Source organism: Protopterus annectens, chromosome 7.part0 (genome assembly GCF_019279795.1).
Source record: "Protopterus annectens isolate FY-2018-M chromosome 7.part0, PAN1.0, whole genome shotgun sequence".
In the NCBI taxonomy this organism is placed as follows: domain Eukaryota; kingdom Metazoa; phylum Chordata; order Ceratodontiformes; family Protopteridae; genus Protopterus; species Protopterus annectens.
The window spans coordinates 1,612,829,355-1,612,851,931 of NC_056739.1; the positions used below are offsets into that span (position 1 = coordinate 1,612,829,355).

A 22,577-nucleotide genomic window follows, 5' to 3' on the forward strand; every position below is an offset into this window, starting at 1 on the left:
AAAACCTTAAAGACATAGTGAATCTGCTGGTTAATAAATTCAGCTCAATCCCCCACCCCCACAGTTTCTGCCTGCCTGCCTCCCCATGAAATCCCTGCTGGCATACCCCCCTCAAGCTATTAGCATGGAACAGGTCATGGTGGCACTCACTTTGGCCAAAACCACAGCCTCAGTTGGGCCCAGACAATATCCCAAGTTCCCTTCTAAATAGCTTGAAACATGATCTGGCAAGACCACTTGAGTAACTTTTCAACTACAGCCTTAAAACAGACTATGTAATATGTGAATGGAAGACTGCAATATTTATCGCTCTTCACAAGGGTGGACCATCAACTGACTTCATGAACTACAGACCTACTAGTCTGACTAGTCTAATATGCAAAGCCATGGAACAAATTATCATGGAAATTATCAGCAAAGACATTGGAAATCTACAGACACTGGACCCAAGCCAGATTGGTTTTGGCAAAGGAAGGTCATACCCACTTAACCCGGTAGACTTCGAGAGGGTCATCAAAGCAATGGATGAGGGTAAAATGGTGCATACCAACTCCCCATCTAGACCTGGCTAAGGCATTCATTACAATACCCCACTCAGGTATTGTTGACAAACTCACCAAGCTATACATAAATCCTTACATAACACTGAATTGCGAGCTGGCTCACAGAAAGAATCCAAAAACTCAGGACTGGTGAGACTACCTCCACCAAGAAACAGGACACCAGCAGAGTACCTCAAGGCTCAGCGCTGGGCCCACTCCTGTTTTGCATCTATTTCTCAGAGGTCAAGGCTAATGTCAAGGGCCTCTGGCTCTCCAAATTTGCAGATGACTGCAAATTGGTCACTATCATAGATTCCCCCATGGCAATAACATCCTGCAAGAGGGTCTAACACAGACAAATGACTGGCTCCAAAGCCATGGATTAAAATGCATTATAGTGCCTTTTGGGAAAAAGTCCACCAAGGTTAATTACTCCATCCATAAGACACCCTAAGAGTTAACCCAGTAGTTAGGGATCTGCAATCATATGTATACAGTAATCTAGCCTTTGACTAGCATGTAGCCAAGGTAGTAAGAAAATCATTTTATGTTGTCTAGTTTATAAGCAGGGGTATGGTGTCCAGGTCCAAGGAAGTTGTAGTACCACTTTACTCATCCATTATCAGACCCATCATTGAGAACAATGCCCGCTTCAGCATGTACCTTACCAGGCATATGCAGCATTTGAAATGCCCACAGATGATCCTCACCAAAAGAATCCAGAGTATTAACACGTCCTATACAGATCACCTTAAAGCTCTGTCTCTGTACTCAGTCTCCTACAGGTTACTGAGAGGCAATCAAATCCTGGCATATAAGGTATAATTAGATCCAGCCCTGATGAACCTTTTGCACATCTGCAAAAGAAATAGCACCAGAAACACTAGATCCAAGGATTTAAACTTTGCTTGTGACATAAATAGTACATGCTGGTGAGACAGATGTGTGTCTCAAAGGATCCCCATGCTCTGGAACAGGATCCCCATCCATGTGAACCAGAGTCCATCGCTAACCCTATTCAAACATAACCTTGACTATTGGATGAGAAATTGAAAACTCACCCCCAGTCTGGCCACCATGTCTTTGATAGACGGAGGCCAATAGTAAATACTCCATAACTAACATACCCCTACACTAAACCTTTAACAACCTCCTAACTAACATAGCCCTCCAGATGGATGCCCATATTACATGGGGTCACAATTGGGTTGGGTTGATCTGCAGGGCTTATATAGGCCTTGGTGCTGATTAGCCTAGTATATACCTATGATAGAATAAGAGGATATGAATTAGCATGCATTTTTTGAAGTAAAAGAAGTTTATACCTCTAATTAGTGTCATCATTTATCAAGTGTAACCCACCAGCTTTACTTCCAAAAGTGCCAATTTTAGAAAAGATTAAAAGAGGCATAGCAAAATTTTGTGCCAAAGTCAGGGAAATTTAAAAGATATCTCATTCTCAGGAAAACACGCAACACCTTAGTGGCTGGCAAGAACCAAAATCAGGCATTATTATAGAGCGAGACAGGGAGCAAGCTGGTAATGGACAATAATCACAGCTGCTGTTTAACGGTTTGGTGTTATTATTAAGGAATTATTTTATTTGAAGTATGAATCACTGAATTTCCATTATAAGCTCAACAAATTCATACTTTATTGAGTTATTCAGTCCAAAAACTAATTTAAAATTAGTAACCATGGTAATAGAAAGGAAGTAGCAGCGCAGTTAAGGAGGGAGAAGAGTAATGAGTTGGAAGAGGCAATTATCTTAATACTGGAAAATTGCATAATGTCATATGACTATATGACAGATATATATATATATATATGTGTGTGTGTGTGTGTGTGTGTGTGTGTGTGTGTGTGTGTGTGTGTGTGTGTGTGTGTGTGTGTGTGTGTGTAGGTTAGGGTTACCACCTGTCCCTCTTTGCGAGGGACAGTCCCTCTTTGGGCAGTTGTGTCCTGCAAAAAAATTGAAAAAATGGCAAATGTCCTGAGATTTTAGGACAAAATTATTTCCTATATTTTATGTAACAGTTGCATAAAACAGTTATTCTGTATCTGAAACACCTACATGTTGTAAGAAACAGAATAAGCAATTAAAATGCTACAAGAAAAAGCTTTTATTTAGGCAAAAAACTGATGTCCTGTCCTTTGTACTGGCCATGAGTATGTTTCGCCCTGCAAAATCTGACGTTTGTACCAAAAATGTCCCACTTTGGGCATTTGAAAAGGTGGCAACCCTAGTGTAGGTATGCCATATGGGGCAATTCATGCTATAGCATAATGGCAGAGACAAAGACAGACAAAAAGAGAGAAAAATAAAGATGTTTTAGTACCTGACCCTGATTTGATCCCCCAGTTACTTTGGGCAATCTTATTCCACTGCAGCATTTTCAGTGTTTAGAACTCATTCTACTAATATGTGAAAACATTTTTTTTTATTTCATGCACAGTTACTGGAAAAAGACTAATCAATTAACACGGGTTTCTGTGTGACTATATATAACTGAAAAGTAGTTATACTTGAGCTCCGTTTCCTAGTTTGTTCTAGCACACATTTGATGACTGAGTATTAGACATTTTATAAATTAAATATTGTTTCTAGGTTATGATTCTTCCCCACAAAACAGGACTTGAGGAATCCCATTTATTCATTTTTATCAATTACCCAGTTGATCAGGAGTACATTCTGAATCTTTTTTTTTTCTGCTCTGTAGGATGTTTGATGTGGGAGGTCAGCGCTCTGAGCGCAAGAAATGGATTCACTGCTTTGAAGGTGTGACATGCATTATCTTTATTGCAGCACTGAGTGCTTATGACATGGTTTTGGTGGAAGATGATGAAGTGGTAAGTGTGGAGTCAAAGGTTTTATGGGTTTTTTTTACCCTTTGGTTTACCTTAAACCATGGGGCTAATTGAACCTTAGGCCAAAAGAGGAAAAAATGTTGGTATCTGAACAGAATTAAACTGCTTCTTAAAGCACTGTGACCTTACCTTAGAACTGAGCTGATAGCACACATTTTCTCATTTTCTATGAATAAAGTAAACCAAGTAATAATTGTTGGTCTGTTATTCTCATTACATATTACCATCACTTGACTGACATTCACGTAGCAGGTGAGGGATAATATAAAGTAGAATGGCATAGCCATGTGTTTAAAAAGATAATTCTAATTAAACAAATATATATATATATATATATATATATATATATATAGAGAGAGAGAGAGAGAGAGTGCATGCGTGCAAGAATTATGACAGCATGACCCTACCATAGCAGGCTGGACAACAGGAGTGGGAGAGAGAGGTCAGTAATGTGCTGAGCATGTGGCACAGCAGTTTGGCTCAGGAAGTTATGAGATGTTGGATAATGTCAGGTCTGCGGGGAATAGAAGAGACTCAGATGACAATATGAGAGTTAGGGATGGTTGCGGATTAGCTATTCAGGTGAGAAGGAGCAACACAGGACTTGAGAGGAGAATGTAATGTTGACCTGCACAGAGCATGAGGTGAGGATAAGGATGCAGAAGGGAAAAAACAAGAGAATATGGCCAGAAGCTATCAGAGGAATGCATACAGGTGACATGACCCAGAGTAAGGTGATGGTCGAAAAATGGGAGATGCAGCCATGAAAAAGAGGACAGTTAAAATGAGGGTAATGTGGACGGACAGGTGAAGACAGGAGGGACAAGTGATGAAGGCAAGATGCTGGTAGAGCTGGTCATGTAAGAGCCAACACTGTTTAGAGACTGGGAGAGAAGTGGGTGTGGAGGTGTGCTTAGCCACATTGAAGGGATAGAGGGTGAAATGAACCAAGAATTTGACAGGCCTTGCAAAATTGGTGAGAAAGTGAGCATGTACAGCATATAGAGGAAGGCAATCAGTGCAGAGGGAGAAGATCTAGGGTAGCAGAATAGTGGTGAAAAGACTGCAGAAAAGAGGAGCAGTGGCATGAGGCAGGACAGGAAAGAGAGGAGAGCCAGTGGGAGTACAAAGAAGAGGGTTTTAGTGATTGGAGACTCGTTTATCAAGTAGATTGAGTCTTCATTTCGTAACAGAAGATGAGGAGACTAGGTTACAGTGAAAGTGATCTTTGGGCTCAGACTTATTAAGAATTTAGAGAAGGTGACCAAAGTGGTCACCAAGGCGGAAGGGTGGATGCATGTTGAGTTACATGTAGGCATCAATGATCTGTCACAGGAGATAGCTGAAATGGTATCAAGTAGTACTAAGGAGGTAGTAAAGAGCTACCAGGACAGGAGGTTGGTGGCAGCTTTCCATGAAATGTTGCACACCAGCAGACAGCTCTCTGAAGAAGAAGAGGTTCAAAGAACATAGTGACTAATGACTGACTGTAACAGTGGACAAGGGTGAAGACACTGGATCTGAAAGGAGGTTGGGCAGAGACCTATGTGGCAGGGTCAGGATTTATCTTAACCCAGAAATGATGTCAGTACCCAAAGCAACACTAGAAAGGTTCATCTCAGTGAGAGTAGCTTTAAACTAAACTAGCAAGGGAGGAAGTGTGATAGAAGTAGAAGGCTGAGATGGTTCTGAAGTAGTAGATATAAAGAAAAAAATGACATTGGACATAACAGAGATAAAAGGATGGTCCAGAGCATGATTGGATAATGCTACTATGCACAGCCGGATCATGGTCAAATAGGGTCCTTGGCAGAGTGATGGACTGCTACCCCCCAGCCATACCAATATTCCATTACTTCGCTGTCTTTCCTCACTTACTACAAAACACTATTCAAATCCGCAAGTATGAATACCACTTCTGTTTTTTTTTTAATGATTACAAAGATCTCGATTTAATTTAAAATGGTTATTTCAAATTTTACAGCAAAACAGTGCCAGTCATTTGCTAAATAAAATAGTTTCATGCTGAAAACAAACTTATCATGAGCAAGAGTAAACAACTCTTTCCTTGAAAATCATATTTATTGAAAATGCATCTGGCAGTCCATTAAACTACAAGATGTGCTGGGACTCCTAGTCAAGCTGCATATAGTGAAGTACTTATTAGCGTTTATGTGAACAAGGCAGGAATTCAAAAGACAAATGTGTAATGCTTTTGCTAACAGCTTGAAACAGCCCACTGAATGCAACTGTCCCTTTTTAGAGGCAGTCTAGGCACACTTTCTGATGAATTGACTTAGCCAGGGTCACACAGTAGACAAATGAAAGCTGAGGGAACAAACCCTGCACTATATAAGCAGTTCATAGCCTTATTCATCCATACAGACTTCTGTATACCAACAGAGTGCATTTCACAGCCATGTGCCTGTACAAAACAAGGTTAATCTAAAATGTGTCCACAGTTAAAATATTAACTTCAGACTTGTAGACTTCATGTTGTTTCGTTTATTCACAGCCAAATAGTAAACACGCTGTCAACAGTCAACTAAATAAGGAAGCCAAGGACTGCACCCAAAAAACATGACTTATATGATGATGTTCCTAACTGCCACAATCAAATAGCTGTGGGTTGTAAGATCCAGATCCGAGTATTTGCACACACACACACACACACACACACACACACACACACACACACACACACACACACACACACACACACATGCACACGCACACGCACGCGCACACACACGCACACGCACACACCATTGATTACAGCTACATGCGTAACTGTACAGTTCAGCTATCTGCTGGAGAACAAATGAATGAATACATTCATAAATAGAGCCAGAAATCTTTCTCAACTCACTGCTTTCGAAACCATACAGTGAAACCCAATACAATCACCCTGTCAACTTCTTAGCCCAAATCATAGACAAAGACCCAACACTCAGGAACAGATTTTAAATGTTTCTGTTATATACTTGGGAAGTCGCTGGAATAAAAAAGTGTTTTATTAGCTAGCATTTTCTGAAGGATATAAAGTCTGAAACTCATGCCTATCATTATTTAATGATTGCAATCTACAACAATTTGCCAGAAAGTTTTACAAGGGATGGACAAAAATACTTCTCAACTTCTTTGCTGAACAAATCTGGACAAAGCCAAAAATAATGAGAGGACAAACAACCAGCTTTTAAATAACACTTTCTTTTATCTATTTGCTAACCAGGTAAACTCACTGTACAAAACATCCATTTTCAGCGATGACCCAGAAGTACTGCCTGAATGATTGCTCAAAGACACACAGTAGGCAAATAAACATAGAAGGATTAAATCCCTGTACTTCTGACTACAGGAAGCAGTTTGTTGATAACTCAGAGCCTTAAGTGAAGGACTACTCCAATTAACTCAAAATGCATTTTCTAAAAAAATGCTATGAAACTCCGATGACTAGCATTATTGACTGATTGTTGCCATCAGTAATTTATCAGAAATGAAGACATTAAGGAAGGCCTAGCATTTAATGCAGTACATTAAGGCTCTAAGCTCTGAATGAGTTACTTCCTATAGTGAAGGGTACAGGGTTTGATGTTTTCTAGGTCCATTTGCCTACTGTGTTACTTTGAGCAAGTCACTTAATCAGACAGTGCTCCTGGGACATGGTGGATAAAAGTATGCATTTTCTGAGTAATATCTATGATTGGTATTACTGACTAATTGCAATCCCCAGTGACTTACTTAATTTTTTTGCAGTCCTCCTGGAGGTAGAGTGTGTGCAATCATTGTGTAACTCTAGAGGCAGAAAGTGTAATCGTTCTACAACTGCAAGGAGGCAATTATCTTGGTTGTCTTTAGGCAGAATAATCATCCTAAATGCTTTAGTTTTCTAATGTAATTGATCCTTGAGGAACTGGGACTGGAGGCAGAAGAACAGACAGACAGAAAGACACACACACACACTCACACCTGAAAAGTACTGTATTCATATTTCTGTCATGCTCAAAAAAAAAATCCTTAATTTCAAGTTTCAATCTCCTGCACTGCAGCATGATGTCTGGGCTTTGTGTGCTGATAGATGGGGCAGGTGGGTTGGATGGTGTGGGGCTGAGCTTCCACTTGTATTGACGGATGGGGTGGTGGGGTTGAATTTCCAGTGGTGCTGATAGGCCAGGGCTGAACTTAAATTTGTGCTGACAAATGGGGTGGTGCTGAACTTCCACTTCTGTGTGCTGTTGAGGCTAAATTTCCATGCATGAATCTCTGATTCTCCTGTTAGGCTGGGCCTCACAGTTCTAGATCTGGCCCGGCTACTATGCATTGTAAGTAGTCTAGGCTAAAAGATGACAATGTAATGGCTGTGATGATGGATGGGAGGGAAACTTTACTCTGAAAGAAACTTGTGCCATTGACAAAAAATAAATGTGTATGTAGGTGATTGGGTATATGTTTTTCAGAAATTACACAGAAGGGAGTAAGAAAGATGGATTTTCATAAAGGAAAGCATCAAATTTGAACTCAGAGAGGAGAATTAACGCCACCCCATCAAAAGGAAGAGTGAATAGATAAGGTCAACACATAACATAGCTACCAGGTGGATGAAAATCTGCAGGGAGATAGAATAAAGGAGCAAAATAGGAGAACATGGATTATAACCTTGGATAATATGAATCTTCTATGAGTCGACAGGGAATGTCAGAGCTTCAGTGTGGAGATCATACAGGATTTGAAAGAGGTTTTGAACAATGAGGGGTTCAGCAAACTGGTGTGGGACTGTACTACACAATGTAAAATTCTGGATGTGATCCTAATCAAGGTGGAGGGGTCAGGGATGTCCAAGGGATGACTCCAGTAACCAGTATTGATCTACATTACTGCACCATTAAGAGATGAGGAAAGGGGGTAATAATACAAAGACAAAGGCAATGGAGTGCAATTTTAGAATATTGGGTTATAGTGAGCTGTAGGTGAGGATCAAATATGAAAATAATCTGGGGGAGAAACTAGTTATTGCAAAGGATCAGGGATGCAGTATTCTGGGAAATGAATAACATTATGAGGAAGATGCAAAATAGCAAACAGAGGAGGAGGCCAATGTAACTATACAGGAAGCTAAGTCTAGTTATTAGGGCAAAAGATAGGACATGTAAGACATGGGTGGGAGGGGTGGGGGATTGGTGGAACACAGTACAGGGAGATAAGCAGAACAGCAATAAAGGAAATAAGGTCAACAAAGACACATGTTAAAGGTGAGTTAGAAGTAGGGATCAGAGGAGGAATTAATATTTCTTCTTGTATGTAGTAGAAAGAAGGAAGGGAAGGACAGACATGGTCAGGCTGAGGAAAGATAAGAAGGACAACATAAAAGATGAGGAAAAAGCAGACATACTGAATGAATACTTCCCTTCAGTCTTCAAAAATGAAAATGAGGAGTGGGTGCAATACTGAGATGTAGGTAGGGCAGAGTGGGAAAAGTAGTGGGGAAGCACCAAATTAGAGAGGGAAAAGGCTAAGCGGAAAACCTTTGAATTAGGTGTGCTGACTGCCAGAGTCCTCAGGAATCAGGTCATTGCACTGCACTGGTAGGACCCTCCTTAATATGGTCTTTATCACACCACTGGCCAGTACAGAAGTGTCTAAGAACTGGAAGGCAGCAAGTGTACTCTTGTACAAGATATAGAAAAATCCAGGGAAGCAAATGCCTCTAAATCTAGCAGCAGCAGGGAAAGTAACGGAGAGAATCCCATTGGAATGTCTGTTTGCTTTCCTAAAGGACAACACTTTATAGGCAATAGCCAACATGGGTTCATTATCAGAAAGAGCTGCCAGTCAAAAGTGATGTAGTTTTTAGTTGGCTTTGTGAAGATAGGTGAAGGCTGCCAACCTAGCTAGATAGAATTTGTAGATAATTCTGTCATTTGTAAATATTAATATTAATATAAGCCACAGGCTTGTTCTCTTAAATGTGAAAAGACTGTATTGGATGTTAAACTGCAAAAATGGAACAACAGTGCAGTCTGCTGTAAGAAAGCTGATAAGTCAAGCATTGTGAAATACTTTCATCTAAAACTCGGAGCCGAGATGTCTAGAGGGGGGCATTCTGCCTTTTGTTTTGAGGCCAGAGTTAATGGCTAGGATTTACATGTATAATTTATTTTATTGCTCTGGCTTCCTGACCAACTACAAGATCAAAAGGGCTTTTAACTTCTGAGTTTCTGTTAGCCTGGGAACCAGAAAGAAATGATGTAATCTGAAATGAATCAGTTGTACTGTGTTAACAATTTAAGGAGAGAAAAAATGAGGGCATTTTAGCATTTGTCTTGAGAACATCCAACATCACCAGCACTGTCTTGCTCTATATGTAAGTTTATTTTAGAACCATGTTTTCTCTTAGATATAGCTAGGAACTAGGAAGATTAGATTGTTTTTTTTCTGTACTGTTGTCAGAACTTTTCTACTGTATTATTTTAAGTATTTCTCTGTGATCTATGAACTCTTGACTAGCACTGTGTAGTAAGTATTGTCTTATGTTTTTATTATTTATTGTTAAATATTTTTAAACCTTTCAAGTGTGGTTGTTTTGTGTAGAGATAATTTAAGCTCTAGAGTACATTGCATATATATAGTGATACTGCACAAAGCCACTCCAAATAAGCCTTGACTGTTCAGTTGCACTTACCATTTGGATAATAATATTGCACAGTATAATTGGACACCATTTCATAAGGGCCTTTTAGTAGCTGATATATATTAGTGGGTGGTGGCAAGTGGTACTACCATATAGTCTGGGTAAAAGGGGCACAGCTGTAGAACCTGTGCCAGCCTTCCTCAGGAGTGTCTGTGTGGTTGTATATAACTCTTATCTCAACGCGCGCGCGTGTGTGTGTGTGTGTGTGTGTGTGTGTGTGTGTGTGTGTGTGTGTGTGTGTGTGTGTGTGTGTGTGTGTGCATGTGTGTCAGCTACTTGGGCAGGGACACAAAGCACTTGTTGGACAGAGAGGGTGCTGGAGGTTTTAGCTTGCCCACTAGGCTGAGATCTGGACACTATAGCTGTGCCAGTGGGGAGTCTTATTGGGGATCTGGAGAGAAAGGGAGAGACCAGCCCCAGACTGACTGTGATCTCTGTGTGCTCTTAAGGGAAATTGTACTTTACTGTGTGTGTATTTGTTATCCTTTCCCTATATGGACACCCCTCACTGGTGTTAGTGGTGAGGATTGAGGCTCCTTGATTTCTGGGCCAGTGCACAGACATCACAGGCTTACAGGAAAACTTCACAAGAAAGTACTAGGACATCACCAAGGCCTTTGGGACTATCCCCACAAAAGAAACTATAATAAGAAACAGAGGTGTTGGAAAAACAATCTAAGATGAGGAATTGGGTTGTTAGATAATTGAAGGGAGGGACATAGAGAATTGTGTTAAGACAGATTATGTCAGGAATAGGAAAAGGGACTTGTAGAATACTGCAGAGGTCTGTTCTTCACCTAGTACTCTTCATTGTTTTTAAGATTGCTGAAGGAAAGGAAAGGAAAGGCGCATCTTCTTTGCTGATGACACATGCAGCAGTGGAGGATGGAGGAAGAGTCTAACTAAGGATTTGAAAAGGCTGACTAAGCAGGCAGATTAGTGGTTACTGAGGTTGAGTGCAGACAAATGCAAAATACTGCACATGACCCCATGGGAACTCTAATGTGAGGCATCACATGGGGAAAAGGCGTGCATTTAATGGCAAAAGAGCATAAAAATGTTCTGGGGTGCTGATTACACCTGAAATGGCTCACCAGAAGCAAGGGGAGAGAATGCTAACAGCAGTAAAAAAGTTGGGTATATTCTCTGGGGAAAACACTGCTACAGCAAAGAAGTAGTGGACCTGCTCTACTGGTCCCCAGTCAGTCCATAAACTAAATAGTGTGTGCAGTTCTTGAGACAATACAAGGAGAGGGACTCTAGGCTGCTAAAAAGGGTCCAGAGGATTCCCAAAAGAAGGGTGTGTGAGATACAGGGAAATATTAGAATGCATGACCACAGGAATAGGAGCGCATCTCATTAGAGACTGTCACAGACAAGAGTACTTGATACTGGGTGCACAAGATCATGTTAGGGAAAGGCCATCTGGAGAAGGAAAGACATATGGGGAGGTGGTCCAGACAGACGATTTTTCAGATCAACTACCTGCTGGATCTCAGAAAGTAGTTCTTTATAGACAGGATTCTGCCATCATGGAATAGGCTGCTGGTGTTGTTTTTTTGTAGTCACAAACTGTACTGGAAATGCCTGCTAGAATTATTTTTTTGAGCTGACCCAAGCAAGCCGCAAGCCACCCACTTAAACCATTAATCACACAAGGATCTATAAATAAGAGTGTCCTTTTGTGAATGTTGACTCAAACCACAAATGTTTCAATGATACTTATGAATTATTGTCAGATGAAGTCTAATATTTGGAATCACTATAATGGCATAAGACATAAACCCAGAGCTTAAAGCATCATTCTTGCTGATGACAAAACAGGCCATAACACGACCCACTGTAAAACACAGAAAGAAGGTTACACTTTTTCAGGAATACATGCCTTTTTGCAGAGTAAACTTCAAGATGGTATCCAGAGCCTTTTTTATCTGACAGAATTATTAACTGAATTCCTCCAGACTGACAGTCAAGCATAAACTCCAGAACACTCAAGATTTTTTTGACATACATGTGAATAGATGAAATAGGGTCTATCTGCAGAAGAAAAGACTCTGGGTAGGAGCAGCAATGTAAACAACTGAACTGAAAGTGTTGATTCTCCACCTACCATTTTAAGAATTTTGCTGTGGGATATTGAAACTGGGGCAATCAATATGCATATTCCATGTCTATGGATATTTTCTATACCATGATGCAGAGGAGAAACTAGAAACTGTAATGGTAACATTTGAACATTCATTTTGAATGCTTTTGTTTTTATGGATATATTTAGGCTGGTCAGGCCTAGACTGGATCTCTGTTTTCTATGGTTCTTCGAGTGAAAAGAACCTCTAACACATCATTCTCCTTGCTGCCATGAATTGACATTTTCTCTAGTAATTTTTAGATTAAGGGAGGTTTCAAATATAGCTGTATTGGAGTGAATGAAATGGGTCTAGAATATGTTATGTGGCAAATGTCGCTGTATTGCCCGAAGAGTCATTTTTCTAACTCATTTTTGTGGCTGTTTCCCCATTGTGTGGCAAACCCAGCCAACCTCATTCTTAAAACTTCATAAGGAGGCATATACAGGGAAGTTAAACAAAGAAATAAGAGTCATTTGCTAAGAGTGTCAGGAATGAAGACGATGGACTTCTGACTGTGACTCTTGAAACTGCTTCTTTTGCCTTAAGATGTACCTTTGTAAAAAAGTGGTTGCTAAAGCATCTTCCACAAAAGCCATTATCTTTATTCCCTTATCTATAGCCTTAAAAACTTTTTTCAGCATGTGTACTACAAATTTGTTGAGAATTTAAAGGGGTGTTTAAAAGCCTGGATGTAATATCAACAAGAATTGTTATATGCAAAGCTAGGCATGTCTACTAATAGCTGGCACACTTGAAGAGGCATGAAATGAGACATCATCCTTTGTACATTTGATAATATAGTAAGTAAAAACACTTCTCATTGCCTACTGAGTAGGTTTGTTTGTGTTTGTGTCTTTCGGTTAGGGGTCGCCACAGCGGGCCTCCGGTCCACTAATGATTGGCAGTAGAGTTTTACGTACTGGCTTGCCGGGCCTAACGCACAACCTTCAACGAAGGAACGCCTGTTCACGCATGTCTAAAATCTACCAAAATTACACTGTAAAGAAATGGCAGCATACACTCATTTGATTAAGTACTTTCATGTTTTAATTGGAAAGACATCTTCAAAAGAAAATCATTGTAACATCATAAAAGCTTAGAAAGATTTACAAAAAAAGTATCATGAGAACAACTGATGATATTCTAGTTGAACAACTAAATGTTTAAAAAACACACAAAAAAATAAAACTAAAATGGTGGAGAACATATGTGGTGTATAATGTATGTAACTGGAAACATGCTAATACGATTTGTTTTCTTTGAGATTAATGGATTTTGCCTATGTCTTTAGTGATAATTTAATAAAGGTGTTAAAAAACATATATTGACTTTATAACAAAAAAAATCTATTGAAACATTATGTCAACTGTTAGATATTGCATTAAATTACTTTTTTTGTTTTAACCACCAAAATTATTACCAACAGAAAAGTTGTGTTGCAATGGGGGCAGTAGAGTCCCCATGTTTTGCAAATTTGGTATTTGACCAATGGCAACATGAATTTCTGTATAAAACAGACTACTGGAGAACATTACGTTCTTCACCCCATTGCACAGCAGGGGATGAAAAATGTTTCAGTGATTTTTTTAGAATGCTTAAAAGCACCACCAGTTTTTAATTAACATTAAACTGATCAAACTGTGACATTCATTTTTTTTTAGATATTGCTATCAACAGAGACTTAGAAAAAGGAGCGATTAGCATGAATATTCATAGAACGGACAGTTTTGTGAATGCCAATAGCTACCACCCAGATTGTGTAAAAATAAATATATTATAGGTTCATAGGTTCATAGGTGTGTACTAGGTTAATAGCCCTGGAGCCTTTACAAGCCTAGCCCATAGAATTACCCTGGCACCATGCCACCTGACCTTAGTTCCTAGTGCCTCTGTCGAGTAGAGCCACTGGAGTGATCCCCGGGGTGAATTTTCTTTTTCCCATCCACTCATCAAGATTTCTCTTGAAGAGGGCCAGTGAGGTTCTCTGCTTGACATGTATGGGAAGTCTATTCCATAGTATGGGCAGTCTCTGGGTTATGAACCTGTCCCTCCAGCATGTTCTGTTGATTGTGGTAATGAGGTTGAAGTCTCTGGAGTGTATGTGGAATTGGGATTTCTTTAGATGTAGCATTTCTAATAGAGCTGGGTCAAACATGACTTTGTAAGTCAAGCAGAGATCACCTCTAAGTAGGTGATATGAGACAGAGAATAGTTGGAGTTTTTTGAGTCTGTCCATATAGGACAAGTGTTTAAGGCCTAGGATCCTCTTTGTGAAGTACTTTTGCAGCCCCTCCAGTTGTTGCATGTGTTTAGTAAGGTACATACCAAAAGGGGCATTGTACTCGATGGTTGGCCTAATGAGGGAAGAGTAGCGGGAGACAATGACCTCTTTCTTCCTGGATGCAAAACCCTTAGTATTGAGATGTGCCACATAGAAGGACTTTCTGACCACAGTGGCAATGTGGTGGTCATAATAGAGGTTGCTGTCAACCTCTGTTCCCAGATCTCTTATAATGCCTTCTATGTTCAGTGGACTACCATCGATGTGGTAATTCAAGGGAACCAAGTTTTTCCCAAGGGGGATGACGACACATTTTTTGGCATTGAGCTTAAGGCCATGGTTCTGACACCAGTCGTTGGTCTCAGTGAGGCCTTTCTGTAGGATGTCAGCATCACTTGGGGAGTTAATAATAGCTCCCAACTTACAGTCGTCTGCGAACTTTGTCAGCCAGAGTCACTTCATGTTGGCCTGGACTTCAGAGAAGTAGATACCAAACAGGAGAGAACCCAGGATCAAACCCTGTGGGACTCCACTCATGACTGGTCGGCAGTCTAACTTTGAGTCAGCTTCTTTCACACTGTAGGTTCTATCTGTGAGCCAGTTTGCAACCCACCTACTGATATAGGGGTTGATGCCCAGCTTTGTGGGTTTTTCTATGATCCCTGAGTGGGGAATGGTATCAAAGGCCTTGGCCAGATCAAGGTAGGCTGTATGAACCACTTTGCCTTCATCCACAGCTCTGGTGACTGACTCAAAGAAGTCAACCAAGTTGAGCAGGCATGATCTACCCTTCACAAAACAAACTGTGTAGGATCCAGAGTTTGGAGATTCCCTATATCCTTGTTTATTAGGTCCATGATGATGCATTCCATAGCCTTGAATATCAGACTCGTCAGGCTAATGGGGAGATCGTTCCCAGGGTCTGTAGTCACTCTTCCTTTGAGGAGAGGGATGACTGTAGCAGTGCACCATTCGGTAGGGACAAAGCCTGAGGTGAGGCTGTGATTGAACAAGGCACATAAGTGAGGTGCCAGTTCACTCTGTAGTTCCTGTAGAACACAGCCAGGGATATTGTCAGGTCCCATAGAAGAAATGATCATACCATTTGAGTATCCAAACAGATTTCACAAGATAAATCAGTCTGAGGAAAAAATAATGGTTTTAAAACAGATGTTTAGAGAAAGCAGTTGCAAAGAACAAAGGATAGACCATATTCTTCAAAAAATCAGAATAAGCAGAGACGATAATTTCAAACCTATCCTTAAAATATCAGATGAAAGTGGTAAATACAGTGCTTCTAATGACAAATTACCATTTAACAAATGCATTTGTGTTAGAGTATAGTGTAGATAGTTACAGAATCAAAGACATGATGACAAGTAACTGGAAACTTTTACAAGAACAGGAAATGTATCTGAATTTACATATAGGAAAAACAAAAATTGAAGTTGTTTGAAAGACCAAGATGTAATAACAGCACTTTGAGAGATTACAAGCAAAGCAGAATGTTTAAATGTAGAACATGCAAATGGTATATATAAATAAACAAAGGTCAATATGTTATGATAGGACATTTTGAAAAGTTGCTGAAACCAAATGGGCATTTCAATTGCAATTTATCACTTGTGGTATATGTGGCGCCCTCTGTGATAGCTGGGATGCTTTTTTTTCATTTCTAAGATATCACAAAAGATGCCACAGGGGATTTACAAACACATATACCCTATAAACTGTAATGCATTATACAAGTACTTTGCAGCCTATTAAAATCATTTTGGCCAGTCTTGTGAAGGATCCAGAAGGAGGAAACCATGAAACATTTTTAGAAATTCATGAACTGTGCCAGTAACTCAGGTTGCATATATCTGCCAGCTAAGGACTGATGCTTCTGAAGATATTAAATGTGTCCTGAAGCTGAAGGCTGCTAAGCTATAAAATTAGAATTACATAAGTTTTTACATGTATTTTTAGCGCAGTATTTTCTATATAAGGCAGATACATCATCTAGTTTATGTATACTGTGGGACTGAATAAGCCATTGTTCTTTTTATAAGTATCATTAGTCCACCATTACATAAATTGCTCAATTCCTGCCTTCCTTTAAACCTCATTCTTCCTCCTCAATATTATTCTGCAAGCATTGTGTCCACAATTCCATTTATTTCTATGCAATTTGCTCCTTCCCTTTTCTAAAGATCCCACTTCCAGTTCTTTTATATCTTATAATATTCAGTATTTCAAATAGAGTTGGTTTAGACTTTGATTTCCATTTTCTATTAATTAATTGTTTTTTTGGCAACCACTAGAATTAAACTTAACTAGACTATACTGTGTCTAGAAAATTCAGACCCTGTGTCCCGGCTCAAAAGAATCATTTCCTTAGTTACACCCATTTGCTCACCCAGTATTTCTGACAGTCTGTAGGGAATTTTTAAAAATCTGTCAACTCATTATACTCCCAAAACATATGTTCCTTATTCCCCCTTTCTTCCCCATCACACCTCTAACATTTTCGATCCACCTGATGGAAAAACTCTTTGGAGTCTGCTTAGGGTATAAAAATGCCTATACAAACACTTCCAAACAAAAATCCTAAACCTTCTAGACTTTGTTGCATACTTGGGAGCCATACATATGTCTTCCCATTGTTACCTTGTAAATTGCTTATCCCATCTCTCTTACCTATCTATCTGAAGTAGTTAACTTCATTTGATCAGCAGCCTGTGGGTATCGGATCCGACCCGGATCCGAGCCGGCAGCTTTCCAAGCTAGAGATCCGAGCTCCAAGCTCCTCCCCCTTACCAATAATACCCTGCTACCTCCCTCCAGTTCTCAGATCTTGTTTGCCGTGGCTTCTAGAAGCACGAGTGACGAGCTCCTGGTGATTTTGTGAGTTGTTGAATAAGGTTTTCTGCTGTATTTTCAGATGAAATTGTGTGTGTATTAGTTGACCCTTAGTCTATTTAGCTTAATATTGGTTAAGTAGTCGGTTAGTCTTAGCTTTTTTCCCTTCCCCTTATCTGTGTGTGAGGGTGTGTGTGTGTGAGTGAGTTATGGCCGAAGGCCCTAAGGCCATTTTTTCTAAATGCTCTGAGTGTGGCCATAAGCTGTCTCCGGCCGATGGCCACACTCAGTGCATTCTTTGCCTGGGGGTGGCGCACTTATCTTCAGGCTGCTAGATTTGTGCCGCCTTTAATCCCCGGGCTTTGAGGGACAGGAGGACCAAGTTAATCCTAGCGGGCCTTTTGCCCGCGGATTCTTCTTCTTCTTCCTGCTCTCCCTCAGTGGCACCAGCTGCGACTGTTCAGCCAAAGGTTCCTGCTCCCCTGGCTGGGACTCAAACTCCCACTGTGTCCCAGGGAGAAAGAAAGAGAGGAGGGATAGAGTGAAAGAGAAAGAGAGAGACAAGGACAGGGAGAGGCATAGGAGCCACAAGCGGCGGGCCAATTCTGCCCCCTCGGCCCCGCTGGCTAAGCAGCTCTGTTCTCCCTTGAAGGTCTCCAGGTCTTCCCCCTCTCGGCTCCATTCTCCACGTTACTCTCCGGAGCCAGAGGAGGAGATCCGGCCACCTTCAAGGTCATCGAGGTGGCCTTCCCAGCCAGCCACGGCGGCTTCTTCTAGATCAACAAGAAGCCTTTCTGATGTGGACATGGACCGGATGATGCATCGCTTTCTTCATGCCCAGACGCAGATGGGAGTGCTCTTGCCTCCCCCCCCCTCTGGGGGGAGCTTGGCCCCCTTCTTTGCCCCCATTGCTCCTTCTCTGATCCATTATCGGGTTTTGGAGCCATCAGATCCCGGTAGCCACGGAGCCGGGGAGTCAGCACCAATAGTAATCGCTACTTCGACGCCAGCCTTACCCTCAAGTTTATCGGGACCTTTTTCAGATCCAAGCTCTCGGGGCCATGAGCCGAGCCTCAGAACTAGAGGGGTGAGTGTGTCTTCTGCTCCGATGCTGTCGGAGCACACTTCTCATTCAGATCCAATCGCTTCGGCTCCGGCACTGATCCACACGTCAGATCCAAGGGGGCTGCTCTCGGATCCCAGGGAGAGCAGTTCACCTTCAGCCTTCGACATCGTGGAGAGGGTCCTCTCAAGGGATTCGAGGCCCCAGGCTCATGCAACGGATCCACCCACCATTCCCTCACAGATGGGCCTGTCTTCCATCATCCAGCCCCAGGGACAGCCTGCGTCTGCATCGCAGATGGTTCCTCTAGAGGAACAGGACCTGGTTGGTGAGCCCTCCTTGGACAGCCCCCCCAAGGAGGTTCCTCACAAACGAAAGTGTAAAAGGAGGCACTTGGACTTCCCCAAGTCCCTCATGGAAGATACTGACTTGGAGGAAGGGGAAGGTTCCCCGAGGTCACCCCCCAAGGACGTCTCCTTTGGAGACATTACGGAGATGCTGCGCATTAGAGGGGGGTGGTCAGCCCAAAAACCTTCCTCGGATGAGTCTGTGTTTCTGGAGGCATTTGACACAGGCCAGTCTACCTCTTGGGTGTCCCCTCCGGCCAACCCCCTGGTAGATCTTGTAACTACCAGGGCATGGAAGGAGCCAGGCACTGTAGAGCCGATCCCCAGGAGACCAGATAAGATCCTTAGTCCCACGACAGACAGGACAGCGTGGAGTAAGGGTTCCCCAGTAGATGCCATGGTGGTGGCGGCTGCCAACAAGAAGGAACTGGCACAGGATAGTTCCTTGGTCCATCCTCCTGACAAGGAGTCTCGGATGATGGGCCGCATTGGAAAGTGGATGTTTGCTTCAGCCACCTTCTCCGTAAGGGCACTGAACTACTTGGCACACGTGATTAGGCTTCAGCGGAATCTAGTCAAAGAGTACGCTGGGTCACCCCCAGAGTCCATGTCGGCCAAGGACAAACGAACCTTCTCGGCATGAATGGCCACTCTAAAATTGATATCCAACACATCTATGCGGCTTCTCTCCCATGCCACGGAAGGGGCGGCTAGAGCCAGTGGAGCAGGCATCACGTTACGGCATCACACCTGGCTCTGTCTTTACGATTTTGTGGAACCCCTCAAGGCATCCTTCGCGGACGCTCCCTTTGATGGTTCTACACTGTTTGGCAAGACCGTCCGTGATACGCTACTCCAGAGCAAGAAAGACAGGAAGTTGTTTTCTTCCATCGGAATCTGCTTCTCAGCTCCTCAAAGGACCTTTTCCAGGAACCAGAGAGGACAAAAGAAGATGTGGTTCCAGAAATCTCAACAATCCCGTTACGCTCCGGACCCTTCATCCTTCAGAGGCAGGGGAGGACAAGGCAGACACCAGCCCAGAGGCAGAGGGGGGCCGAAGAATTTTGAGTCGAGGGAACCCTTTTCCGATCGACCCATGCAACAACCCTGAGGGGTTGCCTGACTGCTCCTCTCTGGAGGCAGTCGGGGGCATTTTTTGGAACACCTAGCAAACTGGGAGTCCATCACGATAGATCGCTTGGTGCTCCGAATAATATCCAGAGGCTACTCTATTCCCTTTGTAAATCCTCCCCCCTCAGTTGGGGCGCCTCCCTGATGTTCCACCCAGTCAGAGGGAGGCAGCGACTTTAGAGATAAAAGAGCTGCTAAGAAAAAGAGCCATCCAGCACGTCCCCCCAGGCCAGTCCAGATTGGGCAATTACTCCAGGTTCTTTTTGGTGCCAAAAAAGACGGGGGACTTAAGGCCAATTCTCGACCTGTCTTCCTTGAACCTGTTCATTTCCAAGGAGAAATTCTGGATGGTCACCATTCAATCTATTCTCCCCCTTCTGCAGGAGAATAACTGGATTTGCTCCATAGACCTCAAGGATGCGTACTATCACATTCTAATGGACAGGTAATCCAGGAGGTTTCTCCGCTTTCGTTGGGGGCCAGTCATTATCAGTTCAGGGTCCTCCCTTTTGGCCTCATCACAGCCCCAAGGGTGTTCACCAAGGTCATGGCGGTTGTAGCGGCCCACCTGAGGCTTCAGGGAATACATGTCTTTCCTTACATGGATGACTGGCTCCTCGCAGCTCCCACCAGACATCTACTATGTTCATCCAGGGATTATTTCCTGCTTTTGGCCCACCAATTGTGGATCACTATAAATGACGAAAAATCATCTCTTCAGCCTGTTCAGGTCCTCGACTTCATAGGGGCCAGAATAGACACGCTTCAGTCCAAGGCCTTCTTGACGTCGGACAGACTCCGCAACCTAACTCTCTACATCTTAGCACTTCTACAGTCTCCAGCCCCACCAGCAGAATTAGTCCTGAGGGCTCTAGGGTCTATGGTGGCGGCTATCAACCTTTCACCCCTAGCCCGCTTGAAAATGAGGGTTCTTCAATGGACCTTGCAGGTCCAGTGGTCCATTCTTCGGCATCCGTTGTACTCCCTGATTCCCCTCAGCAGGGTTTGCAGGGAATCTCTGCTTTGGTGGCTCCATTCCTGAGAGATTTGGGAAGGGCGGCCCTTTTTGATGCCTCTACACCAAGCCACGGTGACCACGGATACTTCTCGCCTAGGGTGGGGGGGGGGCATTGCATGGGCAGAACTATCCAAGGCACGTGGACTCCAGCAGAGACCGTCCTGCATATCAATGTTCTGGAGATGAGGGCAGTGCTTCTATTGTTGCAAGCTCTCCATGCCTTTCTTCCTCTAGGGAGTATTGCAATTCAGACAGACAACATGTCAGTGGTCTGGTACATCAGCAAATGGGGGGGACCAGGTCTTACTCTCTTTGCCAAGAGGCCATGAGAGTTTGGGAGTGGGCGATATCCACCAACCGTTTTCTGCTAGCAATGCACATTCCGGGTCGGTCCAACATTTTAGCAGACAAGCTGAGTCGGACTATCCTCTCACCTTATGAGTGGTCTCTGAACCCCTTAGTAGCGAAAAACAGATCTTCCTCAAATGGGGTCAACCTTACTGCGATCTGTTCGCATCACCATCGAACGCAAAGTGCAGTGAGTTTTTCACTCTAATCCCTCCACCGGGAGAGAGCTCCAGAGACACTCTAGTTCATGCTTGGCCATCCGGTCTGCTTTATGCTTATCCTCCTCTCCCGTTAATAACAAAATTCTTGCAGAAAGCTCGTCGGTTGGGGAGCAAGGTTATCCTCATAGCTCCATTCTGGCCTCGTCAAACCTGGTTCCCGTACCTGCGGTCTCATCTCTTAGCTCCTCCTTGGATCTTGGATCCCATTCCGGATCTGATTTCTCATCCTTTGGGATTGAAAACTCCTAATCTGGATGACCTCAAGCTTTCGGCTTGGTTGATCCAGTTCCTTTAGCAGCTAGGACACCTGGCATCTCGTCCGCAGTTAAATCCATCCTGGTGGTGGCACATAAGCCTTCTACCAGGAAAGTCTACAACAGTAAATGGAAACGTTTTTCTATCTAGGCCGGGCATAGGAATTTGGACCCCTTTATGGCTCCCATTCCAGCAGTACTTGAGTTCCTATCTCACATTTTTCATCAAGGGGCTAGTTCTTCAACTGTGAAGGTTCAAATGGCGGCCATTTCCCACTTCCACATCAGAGGCAATCTTGGTCCCTTAGCTTCCTCTAAGATCTGTAAGACCTTCTTGAAGGACACCTTTCTTTTAAGACCTCCTGTCAAGAATGTGGTTCCTCCGTGGAACCTAACCTTAGTCCTCCAGGCTCTAACTGCCCCCCCCTTTGAGCCTGCAGCTTCAGTTGACTAAAAGTACTTGTCTTGGAAAACTGCCTTCTTGATTACTATTACCTCAGCTAGAAGGGTATTGGAGCTTCAGGCCCTGTGTACTAAACCTCTGTATCTTGTCTTTCATAAGGACAGAGTACCCCTCAGGACTAATCCCTCTTTTTTACCAAAAATGGCTTCCGAGGCTAACATCAATCAATCTATTAATCTGCCTGTTTTCTTCCCTAACTACCAGAACAAAGGGGAGTACAGACTCCATTCATTAGATGTGCATAGACAGTTGCACTTTTATTTGCACAGAACAGTTGCCTCTTGCAAGTCGGAGCAGCTTTTTGTTTCCTTTGCTAAGTCATCTTTGGGTAAGCCAGTAATGAAGGTGACTCTAGCTAGGTGGATATCTCACTGCATTTT

At 42.6% G+C, this 22,577-nt stretch overlaps 1 protein-coding gene across 1 annotated transcript in view; it reads left to right on the forward strand.

The window, feature by feature from the left end:
- Window positions 1-22,577, forward strand: part of LOC122807145 (guanine nucleotide-binding protein G(t) subunit alpha-1) — a 766,105-nt gene that overhangs the window by 650,297 nt on the left and 93,231 nt on the right. The window contains exon 6 of the mRNA XM_044078158.1: window positions 3,263-3,392. Within this exon, the coding sequence (XP_043934093.1) occupies window positions 3,263-3,392 (130 nt within the window). The remainder of the gene's footprint in view (window positions 1-3,262; window positions 3,393-22,577) is intronic.